Source organism: Dermacentor albipictus, chromosome 1 (genome assembly GCF_038994185.2).
Source record: "Dermacentor albipictus isolate Rhodes 1998 colony chromosome 1, USDA_Dalb.pri_finalv2, whole genome shotgun sequence".
Taxonomy (NCBI): domain Eukaryota; kingdom Metazoa; phylum Arthropoda; class Arachnida; order Ixodida; family Ixodidae; genus Dermacentor; species Dermacentor albipictus.
Window position 1 is genome coordinate 204,741,439 of NC_091821.1, and position 17,010 is coordinate 204,758,448.

Below are 17,010 nucleotides of genomic sequence, written 5' to 3' on the forward strand. Positions count from 1 at the left end.
TTTCTCATAGAACTAATGGCCACCTGACCGAGTAATCTAGATCAAGGGTTAGAATTGTGCTATCTGCCATAGGCAATATTTTAAAAATTTGGTGCAGGTAAAAAAAAAACATCCTGTATATAGACTGGCTGCCGCTGCAGTCTGTCTCAGTGACCATGTGACTTTTTGTACCATCTCCATCGAAGGTTTGTCTATTAGAGCACACGACAGAACTTCCCGAAATCACTGCCCCGACTGGCAGTGGGCCAGTGCCATCACCACATTCACAGAGGGAGGGGCAGTATGGGAGTGCTAACATGATGAGTAGCATCGGAGCCAGCTGTGGTCACAGAGATACGTCAGCAGTGGCATGAGCGCTTCTCTGTGACCACGTGACTTTTTACAGCAAAGCTGTTTATGTAGACCCTATGCCATCGTTGTCGGACTTCGCTAAAAAGGGGCCATGTGACCCCTTTCCCCTGTGAGAATGCTATCTTATACACGAAGCTTATATGGTTGTCACACGGTACATTTTCGGCAATTGAGCCAGATTGGTAATGAAGTTATCGATGATTGATTCCACCCTGCAATGAAAGAAACAATCGTCATGCTGGTGGTTTGCAACCAACGAACAGTGCCCAGTGATTGAAACGCAACACTAGGAGCACGTGGCTACTTGCACTTCTTGCGCCAGCAAGAAATGCCGGCAGGCACATCAATCGTCAAACCAATCCAACCAATTGTCAGAATGATTGCAGTGCCCGCATCTCCAGTGGTGGGCCTATCATCCAATATATGGAGCTTTGGATTAGTGGTTCCGCACATTCCAGCCCAGCTACAACTATGGGAAGACCACGAGTAGCACATACTCCTGAGGAAGAAGCGGCCCACCGCAAGCGTCAGCGAGATCGCTTGTTAAGTTTGATTTGCATGGTGTAACACTTGGTGTAACTAACACAGCTTAGCTGTTCAACTATCTTCACAGACTGGAAGTGGCAGTGAATTTTTGTACCATCTCCAGTCACGCCGCCGGAATTTCCACTTCGTGAGCCATGTAATGCATTAATATAAAACTTTCATACATAAAAATAATCACCTATGGTGAGCGTTTCTGCACAAACGCATTCTAGGTTTAGTGACACATACAGTTGAACCTCAATATAAGAAACTTCAATATAAGAAAATTCTCAATATAACGAAGTACTTAACTTTTCATAACATCTTGTTCATAGAACACCATATAATTAGAACCTCAATATCACAATGTGTTTGTAGGCGATTTCAATATAACAAAATTTCGTTTCCGTTGCAAAGGAATGCTGAGACAATAAATGGAAACTTCCGTGGACGTAGATGCTCAAATGCTTGAATTACAAGTGGCTGCTTGCGAACGCGCCTCTGAAATCGTATGTGGCGCGACAAGAGCGACCAACCTCCGAAGTGATGCCGCATCATGTTCAGTATAAAGTCCAAGTGTGATAAGATCCTATTGCGCTCCCCACACTTTGTGCTTTAGGTGCAAGTGAAAGAGTGCGAGGGTAAGAAGATGGTGGCTTCACGCACGAGTGCCACCTTCCCGCGCTAGCAAAGGGAAGAGATGGAGAGAGGGAAGGGTGCTCGCTCGCAGTAACGTGATCTAGCATGCGCAAGGGGCGGGGGCAGGGGAGGGAGTAAGTTGGCACTTCGCGATTTCTGGTGCGTATCTCCACCCTAGTTGCACATAGCTGTAAGCGCGGCTGTGCGCCTACACAGCCGCACACCCTGCTTTAGAGGTAATCTGCCAGGTGTGCAAAAAGCGGGCACGCCGAGTCAGCATGGCATCATGTAAGCCATCTTCTCGCATGTTGAGTATTGAAGGTTGCATAATGTTGCGTTTCGGTGACCCGTTGGAGCGAGAGGCAGACGAAGCAGCGCTTTTCATGATAGCGTCGTCCCAGTGCAGGCGACGCCATCAGCCACGGGGGCAGAGTGCACACAAAAGCGTGGCTGGCTTCACTTAATTTGTGCCGCCTATGTGAAGATATCGTCGACGTGGCATGAAACTGCATCATTTGTTGCCGACTCCCAAATTCATCAAAATGAATTGTTTTCTCCTCCAAACTTCCTTTTTTCCATTGCCTGATAATTCGGAAAATTATGCGGCCCGTTCTTGTGTAAGAAGAAAAGATCGGTGACTGTACTTATTCGCATAAAAGGTCAGATTTATATACAATGAAATTTCGATATAACAAAGCAAACTGCCAATTTTACCTACTTTGTTATATCAAGGTTTAACTGTCCGTAGGTGCTGAGATTCATTTGTGCACTGGAAATTATAAACAAATGAATTAGTAGTGAATGTAAAACACTCAAATGACCTTGGTTAACCCCCTTTCTTCTCGTTCTTACATACCGAGGGTCTCGAATCCAGCAACATTGATGCCTTCAGGTAGCATGTGCAGGTTTATTGACCAGCTGCCTTCACCCAGAAAGATCATGTACTCATGATGCCTGCGGCAGAAAGGATGCTCCACATCCGCCGCCAAGGTTTGTGAGTGGTAACGCTGGCTAACACTCCCAAGGTTAGTTCTAGTAGTAACACATTAATACCCAGGAAAGTGGATGGGTAAATTGCGCCACGGTAGTTCAATTGGCTAGAGCATTGTACGCATAATGCGAAGATGTGGGATCGTTCCCCACCTGCAGCAAGTTGTTTTTTCATCCCCATTCATTGCCATAAATTTACCATTTCTTTAATTGAATTAGTAAGTACAAGTAATTTCCCCTATGCTGTCCTTGGTGTCTTTGTTTGTTGGCTGCTCATGATATGATCAACTGCCCTCAAGAAATACGGTGTACCTAGAACACATGGCACAGGCAAACTACTAGGAACAAAAATGAAAGCTGCAGTTTGTTTTTTCAATGGAATATGTAAAAAAATTCGCGAACTACCCACCCTTCCCTCAGTTGTCGACTGACTGTGGAATTTTGCCTCTAGTAATCTTAGTATGAAACTCAATGGCACAGGAAAACCTATTCTATCGCCATCTTGTGATGACAATGGCAATGATGTTAGGCCTGACAGTAGGCTGCTGCCAATGCTGCAAAAGTAGTTTTAATTTCCTATCTAATTGTGACAAGCAGAAAATTTGTGGACCCCCCCTTTTTTTATTGAAAAAGAAAAGTGCACATTAGCATTGAGTAAATATGGTATATCGAGGCAAACGTGGCCCCTTCTATGTCACCTCACTGCAAGCCTCACCTGCAAGAGGTGAGGCTTAGCCTGAAGCCTCTTATCCCCACAACTTAATCCGGCGCTGAAGTGTACGTTATTTCTCCTTTTATTAAAAGCATGCAAGGAGCAGAATGCTGACATAGTAGGTACTTTCCTTTTTTTTCTGTAGAAGGAAAATACAACATTTTTTGTTAACAATGACTCATTTGCTGTGTCTTCTCTTGCAAAAAAATCTGTTATTCATGTAACAAATACATTTCAGCCTCTCAAAAACTAAGACACACACAAATACACCAACAAAAAAGGAAACTGAAAAACAGAGAAAATTTAAGAAACAGCTGATTGGCAGGAGCACCAATCAACCTGCTAGGGGTATCGCTGAGGTGCTTAAAATATAATAAGCGACAATGGTGTGAGTGTGGCATTTGTAAATTTTTTTATGAAGCGTATCTTGCAGTAACATGCTGACTATTCTAATATGCTGACTATTCTAGAGCTGATGATGCAAATGTAATAGAGTACATGAAAATGTGCCTCAGTGATTTTGGTGAAAGTGACAACAACAAATTCACACTCTGGCAATGTTTTTCAATATGTGTCGTGCAGTTTGTCTCAGCTGAAGGTAACAACTCCAGCTGTCTTCCCATAACATCCGGTGTACCCCAGGGTAGCGCCCTGGGGCCATTGCTGTTTCTATTCTACATAAATGACATTGTCACCGTTGTTACACCAGGTACACAAATTAGATTGTTTGCAGACGACTGCGTCTCATTCCGGGAAATATCTTCAGTACATGACCAGACCGAACTTGATTTAAGCTTACACAATATACAAGAATGGCGGGATAGGTTGAGCATGGCCTTGAACAAAGACAAAACAGTCTGCCTTCGTTTTACTTGAAAAAAAAGCCCATTAAAATATGCATACAGACTGGCCACTTTACCGTTAAAGGAAGTTGAAAATGATAAATACCTAGGCATAACATTTTCTAATAACCTTTCCTGGAATTTACATATTACATGCAATATTTGTTGTTCTGCCTTCCATAGACTTTGCTTCTTAAAACACAAGCTGAGAAATTCACCTGTCAGCACTAAATTACTAAGTTATTTAACTTTCATCAGACCTAAACTAGAGTATGCTTGCATTACATGGGATCCATACACTAAACATAACATTAAAATCACGGAGAGAATTCAGAGAAAGGCTGTTTGTTTGATTTATTCTAAGTTTAAGTGCGCCGATTCACCCACACAGCTAATGATGGCAAACGACAATACCTTCCTCATGACATGGAGGCAGGTGCGTCGGCTGAATTTCCTAATGCAACTAATTAATCGCAAATTATCTTTAGAACCCTCTGTACATGTGACCCCTTTGTCCACAAGGCATACATGTCGTGATCACACATACGCGTTATCCCCTCATTTCACCAGGGCAAACACATACAAATTTTCTTTCTTCCCCACAACAGTGTCTGAGTGGAAGTCTCGACCTGCGATGTATTAAAAGCTTCCTAATGAAGTGCGTTACTCATACGTTACCCATTATGCATATTTATTTGTATTTATTGTATAGTATAGTATTCTATATTTGCATATTTTTGTATTGCTTGCTTTGTTTCTTATTTGCCTTGTAAGCTTGAGTGCCCTTCCTGCAACGACAAAATTGTGGTCCGCAATGTTTTATTTATTTGTGATGACGAAGAGGCGCGCAGTGTGAAGACGACAACGATGATTAGAGGCTAGCGCAGGCTATTGCCTCTTGACCAAGTGCGGCGTATTTCCTTGTAAATATACTTGTATATAGATTTTCGTCTGAGTCTTCATACGTAACGTATCTGGTGGAGGTGGACGTTCCCTGTACCTCGTCACGGAGCTTCACAGTGGACGGTACGTTGAGCCTTCCTTCATGGCTCCGGGTGACAATAACTCTACTCCGCCGGCTCCGACACCTGCTGCCACTTCGATGACCTACATCACTCTCCCCGCTCCCTGTGATCCTGGCGTATTCTCGGGCAAAGATGGGGAAGACATCGAGGACTGGATCAGCCTGTACAAACATGTCAGCCACAAAAACCGGTGGGACCCTACTATCATGCTCGCCACCATAGTCTTTTACCTCGGTGATACACCTTGAGTTTGGTTTCGGACGTACGAAGATGAGCTCACCAGTTGGGATTCGCTTAAGCAAAAGCTACGAGACTTATTCGGCAACCCCTATGGTCACCAACTTGCCACGCAGAAGGCATTATCCGGCCATGTGCAGACGTCAACAGAGCCCCAAGTCACGTACATTTAGGACGTCTTGACTCTGTGCCACAAAATTGACACACACATGACTGAGTCAGACAAGGTTTCCCACATTCTCAAAAACATTGCCGATGACGCCTTCAACTTGCTCGTTTTTAACAATGTGGCGATGGTGGATGCCATTATAAAAGAGTGCCGCCGCCTGGAACTCGCTAAAAGCCGACGTATCGACCAGCAGTTTGCCCGTCTGCCCAACACCCCAGTAACATCTTCCTTGTGCCGACGCTCCTCATCCCAACAATACTGGCGATGTTACCAGGATCGTCGGGCGTGAGATCGAGGCCACCTATCCGGCTGCCTTCGACTCCAGCTCCTCCAACGCACCTGTAGTCACGGTTTCCCTGATCCAGGCAGTTGTCTGCGAGGAGTTCACAAACATGGGTCTTCACACCATCTGCTCGGCCCATCGCCCTGATACCCACCCGGCTTCTTCGATTCCGCCCCGTCCCACATCTTATTACCTACCACGTTTCCGCAACCCATCTGAATGGCGCACTGCTGATAACAAGTCCATTTGTTTTCACTGCCATCGAATCGGGCACATTTCTCGGCACTGTCGCAGTCGCTGGAGTTCCCCGGCCCGGTCTACTTATACTGCCTACTCTCGCCCCCCAGGTGGCCCTTCTCGTCCATATGCCGCACGCTCCAATAATGCCGCCCCTATTCTCGTTCCCCTTCGCCCTAACGACGACAATATCGTTCTCCCAAGCCCCGTCACTCCTATTTGCCGACTCCCTTCGGACGCCGCTCCCAGCCGGAAAACTAGACAATGCAGCACCTCGAAGTGACGCTGCATTGCTCCCTACGCTGCCAAATCCTCTACTGACGTTGCCCACTCATCTGAACCTTCTTGACATGCAAGTCAATGGTGTTTCCGTGTGTGCTCTTATAGACACTGGGGCGCATTTGTCGGTAATGAGCGCTGACCTTGGTAACCGGCTGAAGAAAATAATTACGCCCGCCACGACGCCTGTTGTCCGTGTCGCCAATGGTGGAACAGCCCCCGTAATTGGTATGTGTGCCACCCGTGTCTCCTTCGTCGTTCGCTCCACTATCGTGCTATTCACAGTCATCGCCCACTGTCCCCACGACATCATCCTCAGCTTAGATTTCCTCTACGCACATTCTGCTTTCATCAATTGTTCCGCCAGTACTCTCCGCCTTGACCTGCCTGTTCTGGATCCCACTGAACCACACCCCACTCGCCTCAGTTCCGTCGACTTCATTCACTTGCCACCTTCGGCAGTGACTTACGTTGACTTAGTGTCATCCCCATCAGTGCCCGGCGGTCACTACATCGCGGCTCCTATGCAAGACGTCCTCTTACACATGGGACCAAAGTACCTCATACAGTTTTATCCATTACGGCAAATTGCGTCTGCCTGCCAGTGGTCAATTTTGGCTTGACGACACAAGTACTGCCACGCGGGATGTCTCTGGCCCAGCTTTGCTCATTCGAGGATCACTCAGTAGCATCCATTGCAGTAGACGACAATTTAGTCAATCCTCCTCTACCATTGCAGTCGGTAACTTGTACCATCGCCGACTTACAGAAAAAGATTGCGCTTGACATGCTGCCCGACCGAGCCTCTCGTGAGCTCTACCGCGTTCTGTTTTCCTACCACAATATTTTTTACTTTAACGATCGTCCTTTGGCCCAATCTACAGCTGTTAAACATCGCATTATTACCGGCGATGCCCCTCCTATTCATCGCCGCCCGTATCGAGTGTCACATTATTCACACCGAAGTTTGCAAAACGCTTGCCATGAATATTACTGAACCGTCATGTAGTCCATGGGCGGTCACCTGTTGTACTGGTAAAAAAGAAGGATGGCTCATGGCGCTTTTGCGTGGATTATCGGCCCCTTAATAGAGTTACCAAAAAGGACATGTATCCCCTACCTCGGATTGATGACGTCCTTGACTGTCTCCACGGTGCTCGCTATTTCTCCTCTATTGACCTTCGCTCCGGCTACTGGCAGATTGCCGTGGACGATCTCGACCGAGAGAAGACTGCTGTAGTCTTCACAGCAGTCTGTCCTGTCCAACACTGTCCCTGTGGAGCCATTCTTTTGTGTTGGATTAGACCTCCTCGGTCCCTTTCCCACGTCATCCTCTGGGAACAAATGGGTAGCCGTCGCAACAGATTACGCCACCCGATACGCTATCAAGCGGGCTCTTCCTACCAGTTGTGCCACTGACGTCGCGAACTTACTCTTGCGTGACATTATCTTGCTTCATGGCACCCCGCGACAGCTGCTTACTGACCGTGGTCGTAACTTCCTCTCGAAAGTTATCACCGACATTGTGCGCTCCTGCTCCATTCAACGCAAGCTGACTACCTCATACCATCCTCAAACCAATGGCCTGACAGAGCGGTTAAACCGTACTCTTACCGATATGCTGTCCAGGTACGTTTCCAAGGACCGCCTCGACTGGGACATTGCCCTTCCTTACGTCACATTTGCGTATAATTCTTCCCGACACGACACCGCCGGATTTTCTCCATTTTATCTACTGTACGGTCGCGAACCGACCTTGCACCTTGACCCGGCACTTCCTCCTGCTGTGATCTCAACAAGCGAGTATGCACGCGACGCCATTGCCCTCGCCAACCATGCACGCCAGCTTGCCCGTACTTGACTGACGGCCTCGCAAACCACTCAGCAGCGTCAGTACAATGCCCGCCACCATGACGTACAGTTTTCGCCTGGTGCGCTTGCGCTCCTGTGGTCACCCTCTCGTCACGTCAGACTTTAAGAGAAGCTCCTTTCGCGATATACAGGGCCCTACCGCGTGCTGCGCCAGGTGACGCCTGTGATGTACCAAATTGCTCCTGTGAGTTCAACCTCGTAGTCTACTCTGGCATCTAGTGATGTCGTGCACGTCAGAAGCCTCAAGGTCTACTACACTGCTTCGGAGTCTGGCCTTTAGTCGCTCCGGGACGCCGCCAAGCCCGTGATATTCCCATAGGGCCAATGGGGCCGATTTTTGCAGACACGCTAGCGCCGCCTGGATTCTAATGGTAGTTGCACTGATACCAGAAAAATGTTTACTTACTAATAATAGATAATGTTTTCAATATTATTCCCTTACAATGAATAAAGGGAAATCAGACATCCACCCGTTCGTAGCAATTGCTACAAAGGAAACCCATACGAGTTCCTCGAAAGAAAAGCCTCATAGTTGAAGAAAAATTTGTCCTGGTCCGGGACTCGAACCCGGGACCACCGCCTTTCCGGGGCAGCCGCTCTACCATCTGAGCTAACCAGGCGGCTAGCAGATGGCAGGGCGAAGTTGAATTTGTCAACAACACGAAGCAAAGGCAAGAGTTTGACGTAGTAGTTCTGCGGAAACCCGCAAGGTGGAGAGAAGTAATGAATAAAGGGAAATCAGACATCCACCCATTTGTAGCAATTGCTACAAAGGAAACCCATACGGGTTCCTCGAAAGAGGAACCCGTATGGACGAATGGACCAGGACGAATTTTTCTTCAACTATGAGGCTTTTCTTTCGAGGAACCCGTATGGGTTTCCTTTGTAGCAATTGCTACGAATGGGTGGATGTCTGATTTCCCTTTATTCATTACTTCTCTCCACCTTGCGGGTTTCCGCAGAACTACTACGTCAAACTCTTGCCTTTGCTTCGTGTTGTTGACAAATTCAACTTTGCCCTGCCATCTGCTAGCCGATAGTTGGCCCAGATGGTAGAGCGGCTGCCCCGGAAAGGCGGTGATTCCGGGTTCGAGTCCCGGACCAGGACGAATTTTTCTTCAACTATGAGGCTTTTCTTTCGAGGAACCTGTATGGGTTTCCTTTGTAGCAATTGCTACGAACGGGTGGAAGTCTGATTTCCCTTTATTCATTACTTCTCTCCACCTTGCGGGTTTTCGCAGAACTACTACGTCAAACTCTTGCCTTTGCTTCGTGTTGTCGACAAATTCGACTTCGCCCTGCCATCTGCTAGCCGCCTGGTTAGCTGAGATGGTAGAGCGGCTGCCCCGGAAAGGCGGTGGTCCCGGGTTCGAGTCCCGGACCAGGACGGATTTTTCTTCAACTATGAGGCTTTTCTTTCGAGGAACCCGTATGGGTTTCCTTTGTAGCAATTGCTACGAACGGGTGGATGTCTGATTTCCCTTTATTCATTCTCTCCACTTTGCGGGTTTCCGCAGAACTACTACGTCATTCCCTTACAATCTAAATTTAAAAATGACAGGCGACGTCTGAATAATTTTTAGTTGCTTAGAAAGTTACATGCGTATCGATAGCGCAATGACGCTTGTGAGGAATACCGCACAGCAAACGGCCGACACCAGCGTCGTCTGCTTCTGCTATTGCTTTTGTGCTGCCCGCTTGCTTTGGCCAGGTATATCCCACTATATATATATTCTTATTTACCTTTGATATATATTCACTGATATACATTCTTATTTACCTTTGAAGGTTGGCACTCCTTCATAGGCTGAGAGAAATCACGACGCTAATCACACTAACTTGCTCCCAATAAACAGCTTTATTATATCATCGATGTTTACATGAAATGAAAAGCACATGAATAGCGTTTCAAAGATATACTGGTGCGAAACATGCATAGTTGTTTATATGCAAAAAGATACTACGTACAGTCTCGCCACACATTTTTGGTGGACACAAGCTGTCCGCCGCTGAATGAAGAAACACATCCGACTACATGAAGTTGTCGCACGCTGGTATGTTGATGAAGTTCCTCCACTTTTGTAGCTGAAGATGTCACGTTACTTCGTTCACAATATTCATAAAGTGCGACTTGATTTGAGCCAGTGCTTCCTGTTTGACCAGAAACACGTAGCTTTCACAAGGGCCAATTCTGTCGCGACTGTTTGACTTCTGGTCCATAATGTCTGCTCTCTCGCAGTTATCCATTGGAGAAGTCACGTCATAAAAATTTTCAGCGTTTAAGCTGAATTTGCTTCGAAAAATTTATAATTTCACATAGAAATGTTTTTCTGTACGTGCAAGTTTGATGCGTTGCAAATAAAGTTTACATAATAAAGGCTTAGCTGGCGTTTCGATGGTGGCGCCACCCCAAAGCTTGGACGTGAAACACGCAACATGCCACAGGCTTGACGGCGCATTTGCCGCCAGGGGTAGTGCTATGGAACAGTATTTACGATGACGAAGAGGCGCGCAGTGTGAAGACGATGACGACATTAGAGGCTAGTGCGGGCTGTTGCCTCTCGGCCAAGTGCGGCGTATTTCCTTGTAAATATACTTGTATATAGCTTTTCGTCTGCGTCTTCCTACGTAACAATATATATATATATATATATATATATATATATATATATATATATATATATATATATATATATATATATATATGTAACGTGGTTGAATGCAAAGATGCATGCTGATTTAGGTTTCTGACAACTATGCTAGACACTTTGGCTTTTCCTGATTTTGATGTAAACTTGTTTTGTTTTATTGAGTGTGCTTCACTAGTTGTGTATTTATGAATGTAAATGAAGTCTCATTGGAAGCAAGCACATTGCATGTTCTTCAGTTTCCTGTTTTCTGTCTCATCTTCTCATTTGTTCTAATGTTGACTCCGTGTTACACCAGCCTGCCGAAACCTACACATTACTTACTTCAGCAATTTGAATGAAATGACCAGCTCCTATCTGGTCAGAACGACAGAAAGCTGAGCTAGTTGGTGAGGATTCATTATGCAAAAAAGAGGTGAGGCATGCAGACAGGACACAAGAGTAGAGAAGTGGACAACATGAACGCCGACTATCAACTGAAGGGAGCACTGAGGCGAAAAAAGAAAGAAGACACAAGAAGAAGAGCTTGCGCAGATGAGTTTTGAGCCTTCTTTCTTTTTTCGCCTTAGTGCTCCCTTCAGTTGATAGTCGGCGTTCGTGTTGTCCACTTCTCTACTCTTGTGTCCTGTCTGCACGCCGCACCTCTTTTTTACCTATCTGGTTGGCTTCAACATTTCTAACAACTAGACCAAATCGACGGCGTACGCCACGCCATATACGCCGACGATATCACTGTATGGGTCACCAAAGGCTCACTCAGGGAAAAGGAAGAAAGATTACAAGAAGCTGCGACATGCGTAGAGAAATATGTCAAGGCAAGAGGTCTAACCTGCTCAACGGAGAAGTCCGAGCTCCTAAGAGTATGGCGAGGCAAGAAGAATCGCACCGTCCCAGAGGAAGTAAACATGAAGTTGAACATCCACCTCGAGGGACAGCCAATCCCGGAGAAGACGCTCATCAGGATATTAGGAATGTGGATACAATCAAACCAACGATGTACCCACACCCAGCACTACTTAAAACTGCAGCCAACCAAGTGGCCCGCATGATAACGCGGGTCTCGCGGAAAAGACACGGCATGAAGGAAGCAGACACACTCAAACTGGTCAGAAGCCTGGTGGTCAGTAGAGTGACGTACAGCCTCCCGTACTACCACTGTACGAAGCACGAAATGCAACAAGCGGACGCAATCCTGAGGAAAGCCCTCAAGACGGCGCTCCACCTACCGCAGTCAACATCGACCGACAAACTCCTGGTCCTGGGGCTACACAACAGTCTCGAGGAGCTCCAAGAAGCGCAGATAATCGCGCAAATGCAAAGACTAAGGCTATCGGCAACAGGCAGAAGACTCCTGAGCAGATACGGCGGTGAAGCTACCATAAAGGAGACACAAAGCACGGAGACGATACCGGACGAATACAGAAACACCATCAAAGTAGCACCGATACCCAGCAAAATGGACCCGAACCTACACATGGCACGAAGACAAGCAAGAGCAGAGTATGTACAAAGAACACTGGCAACTAGACATGACACAGTGTACGTAGACGCCGCTACCTACAGTCAGGACAAAAACCACAAGAAAAGCAAAGTCGCAACGGTGATCAACTCGGACCTAAAAGAAATCACCAGCGCATCAATTCGGAATTGTACGGTAGTTGAGGCCGAAGTGGCAGCCGTGGCTCTAGCGGGAGCGGAGGGCTACCGATCCAACAGGTCCTTAACCATACTCACAGATTCACAAGCAGCATGCCGCAACTACCTAAACGGCAGAATCAGGCACAGCGCGCTTCGCATCCTCCGCTCAAGTGGCAAAACCGTCAACAACCAGGCCAAACACACGATAGTTTGGGTGCCGGGACATACCGACATTACGGGAAATCAGGAGGCCGATAGGATAGCTCGAGGGCACGCAACAAACCGAGCATCCAACATTCCCGACCCCGCTGAGGAACCCGAGCCGGTAGCCCAAAGCTATTCAGAGATACTAAACTACTACAGAGGCATCAGACGAAAATACCCGCCCCCTCACAAACAACTAAACAGAGAAGACGCCGTAGCATGGCGACAGCTACAAACGGGAACATTCCCGTGCCTAAACATGCTAAGCAAGATCTACCCCACGCAGTACGAGAGCAAGTGCCCATGGTGTGGAGACAAACCAACCCTATACCATACCACATGGGCTTGCCAGAAAACAGTAGGGCTAGCCATAATAAAAAACCAGAGTGCGGAACAGTGGGAGAGGATGCTATCCAGCGACATCCTGAAAGTCCAACAAGGACTAGTAAGGCGTGCACGCAGGGCAGCTACCCTCAGCGGAGCCCTGGACTAGGGGAACCGACCCTGGAGAGAAGATGGAAAACTCCATCTGATGCCGCAAAAATCACTGCAAAATAGAGCAAATAAACGTTTTTCATCATCATCTATTATAAGCTCCAAAATGCCTCCTTCAAAGACTCAATACTACAATGGTGCGGATTCCCACTATAGCAGCACAACTTTGCATAAAGTAGTGCATATAACATCTCTGGAAAATGAAATGCAAGTTATCAAAGAACCTCCTTTGAAAATTCAATTACAACAGCACTACCACTTCCCATTGAAGCAGCACAACTATACACAAATTAGAGCAGATAAATGATTTTAGAGGACCACATGCAAATTATCAGAGTTGCTAGTTGCCCATTACCATGTAATAACTACCCAACCTTTTACAAACTTCACTATGGCATGATAGCAAGGCAAAGCAAGGCAAGATAGACAATTTTTCCATCCTGCAATGTCCCCCATTTTGACCTTGAAGCACTACACCCATAATTAAATAGTGCAGGACATGTAAGCCCTCTCACCTGACGGGCTTGAAAAGGTTTTTCAAAGGCGGGGAGCCAGGAATGGGACCTTGGTGCATCCGTGGTGGCTCCCGAACTCGTTTCCGTTGTTCAGTAAAGTCCACAAAGTCATCTCGTACTTGAATCCTTTGAGGGGCGATTCCAAATTGCCCAAGGTCCTAAGTTAAAAAAGTCTTGCGTTCAGGCACAACAGTGAAAAGTGAGTAAGCTGACAAGTGAAATTCTGACACAACACAGTTGACACAGAACAGACATTCAGGCAGAATAAGGGCCAACATTCAACATCTGAGGTAAATTTAGACTTATTCCAGCTCATTTATGTTAATAAACTACAGTGCAAACTTTGCAAGGTTTATAAAAGGACTACAAGAGCATGCACAATCATCAGCTTCCTAGTTGCAAGCTCACACATATTGAACAATGTAGAGTGTTATGCCCAATGGTTAAAGGCAGCTAGGTTTACAATTTCTTTATCTCAACTAATGGTCAACTGGTTCTAAAATTTTGCACAGCAGTTGCGTGTATCATAAGAATTTTTATAACACTTTGTCTTACAATGGTAGCGGTCTTATCTGGTAGCATTCAATCAAACCAAATTCCACTGTTCTTTGCAAGCATAACCCTAAATCTGTGGCAATAGCAAAAAAAGATTGCCTTTACAATTATCATGGACAAGTAGTAAAAAACAAACAACCATAGTGGTTTATATCTGTTGTGTTAAATTTGCTCCAATTTTCACCTCTTTAATGCACAATGGCCAAGAATTAGACAAGAAAGCGCATGTGCGCTTTGATTCCTACATGCAAAAAGATGGATTTCAGTGGATAGCACTGAAAGAAATCTCATGCAATTTATATCAATCTTTTTTTTCTTGTTTTGGTGAATGCTGCTTGTAGCATATGAAATAATTTGTGCTCACTTAGTTTACATTATGTTATCTATATTTATTGCAAGTGTTACATTTGAAGGGGATTTATCAAGATGTCAAATAACTTGTTTTAACAGGCTGATGGCCCAACTGCTGCAAACAGACATTATATAAATCTCTTATTGTTTGGTCTCAGTGCTATAACATGCTTTATCTTGCAGTGTCTTGTCTCCATCAGACCAGCAGTTATATATCCCCAAGTCCTGGGTTGGATATAGCAATTGTCAGTGTAACAAAGCATCAGGAGACAGCATTGAATCAATTAGGACTGGGATCTATTGCAATAGAAAGTGGTATTTCATTAACACAGAGTTTAATGCTTATTGCTTAATGAGTATTGAAGCTGCCCTCGTCATGGGCACAGAATATTCAGCAACAAGTGCTATGCGCCACCAGAATTAAGTTTTCCAGCTGCACAATGAAGTGGGGTATTCTGATTCACTAATACCCATTTGCTCTCTTTGCGAGCATACCGTTTTCCACTAATATTACTAGATTAAATTCTGGCGCTGTGATTATTTATCTCCCCAGGGAATGATGGTTAACACATGGATTTGTCTAATCTCCATGCTTGTGGCTTCAGACGTTCTTGTGACATTATTTACTACACTTTACTCACCTTAGTTTAGAATCAACTTTATTTTTCTAAATGAAAACGCAATAACAACATGTGCCCATGCATAATCAGGGTAAATTTTTTCCTTTATAATGCAATATTTAGTTGAATATGGCTACCTTGCAAAAAAACAATGCCGTTGGAAGATAGAAGGACGAAGTTTAGGCAAATCCATGTACTAACCATCATTCCCATGCTTGCTTAACTTCCATCCTTGCAGCTCCTACAGCCACTGAAGCCAGAGTTCCCTCTTGTAACTTTTGTACCACGTACAGTGGTGCTACACAGCGATCACACAGAGAAATTGTATGAAAAGCGTCTTCAGACAATAATGTTGCATGGCCACATTTCCTCACATGGCTAGTCTGAGCTGTGCCAATGCCTCCTGTGCTATGCACTCGTATTTGCCTCTTTCATGCACCATGGCCAAAAGCTGTGCGAGTAAGTGCATGTGCTGTGTAACCTAGAGCACAAACCAGCACCAGATATAAGAGCCAGACTACAAGGGGGCAGCAGGAACTTCCTTATTGTTTTGTTTGTTTACCGCTGGCACACCAATTTTCTCATTTTTGACAATCAGATTAAGCGAATAAGTTTTCCTGTTGTGCACGTTTATAACTGGTGCATCCTATCCAGGCGGCCACCTCCATTTCTGTTCATTTAAATTTGTGCATGACATGAACTGAGTTGTGTACAAAAAAAAAAAAAATAAGATACATTCTTTTCCAGCAAGATTTATAGTGAAAGAAGGAATGGGGGGGGCAGTGAGGTTGTGGATTAAAAAAGCTTGTAACACTGCTCATTAGGTTTTGCAGTGCAAGTTTGACCTGTAGCAACTCCTTCCTTTACATGATCAGAAATACAGCTATGCAAGCTTTAACACACAGCAAATGATGGAGCAGGCATTTATTGCTTATTTGTCTTCAATTAGGCATCTAATCCCAGCCTTTTATCTTTTGATATGGCTCAAATGCCCACTAATGAAAGTAGCTTTGTAAATTACAGAGGCATCATGTTATATGTCTGCCATAACATGCAAAAATATGCTTTGACATCTGCATTTGCAGGACTCTTCTTTGAGAGCCATCTTGGTTTGCCTTGCACACCAAGATGGTATACAAGGCTTTCCTGCTTAACACAGGAAAAAGAGGAAGTATGGTGGCCATACCAGATACCATGCATCTCATTTCACAAAGATGGTTTCTAGGTGCCCTCTTTAATGCAAGATACTATGCCAAACTTCAGATACACTCACCTCTTCATCCATAAAGTCTTGAGGCTTGGATGCAACAACATTTTCTGATTTGTTTGTCTTTGATGACTTGTATGTTGAAGGAGTCCAACCTTTGTGTATGCAAGTGGAGTTGTCAAGAGCAGAAGAAACACAAACTAGTTACAAGTGTACAAACGACGGTACGCGCAGTGAGACATCAAAACATTAATTCAATTTGCACTGGACAATATCACAAGAAGAAAAAAAAGCTTTACATGTAATGGCCCAAAATTTCGGTGAAGCTTCTGAAAACATGCATAGAAACATCCCATAGAGAGTCACAAAGCAGGTTACTATTTGATGTCCTATGATCTGAATGATTGACTGACTGGGTTCTATGTTCCAAAGCAAAACTGAAGGAATCTCCACTACGGCGTATCATAGCCCCGAAGCAACACATGGGCTCCGGAACAATAATGATCACATAGGGCACTTAAATGTGCACATAAAACAGGGTCGCGAGCATTTTAGCGCTCCGGAGCCCCCATGGGAATGGGGTTGCCACAGCTGGTAATCAGAACTACAACCTTGG

The 17,010-nt window shown here is 45.3% G+C and overlaps 1 protein-coding gene and 1 non-coding gene across 2 annotated transcripts in view; both read right to left on the minus strand.

Moving 5' to 3' along the window:
* Nucleotides 1-17,010, minus strand: part of LOC135896919 (G patch domain-containing protein 1) — a 74,637-nt gene that overhangs the window by 56,760 nt on the left and 867 nt on the right. Inside the window, exons 3-4 of the mRNA XM_065425430.2 lie at nt 16,461-16,549; nt 13,662-13,819 (exon numbers count right to left, since the gene is read on the minus strand). Coding sequence (XP_065281502.1) covers nt 13,662-13,819; nt 16,461-16,549 — 247 coding nt within the window. The remainder of the gene's footprint in view (nt 1-13,661; nt 13,820-16,460; nt 16,550-17,010) is intronic.
* On the minus strand, nt 8,707-8,781 carry TRNAS-GGA (transfer RNA serine (anticodon GGA)). Its single transcript has one exon. It is a non-coding gene; the product is annotated as a tRNA-Ser (tRNA).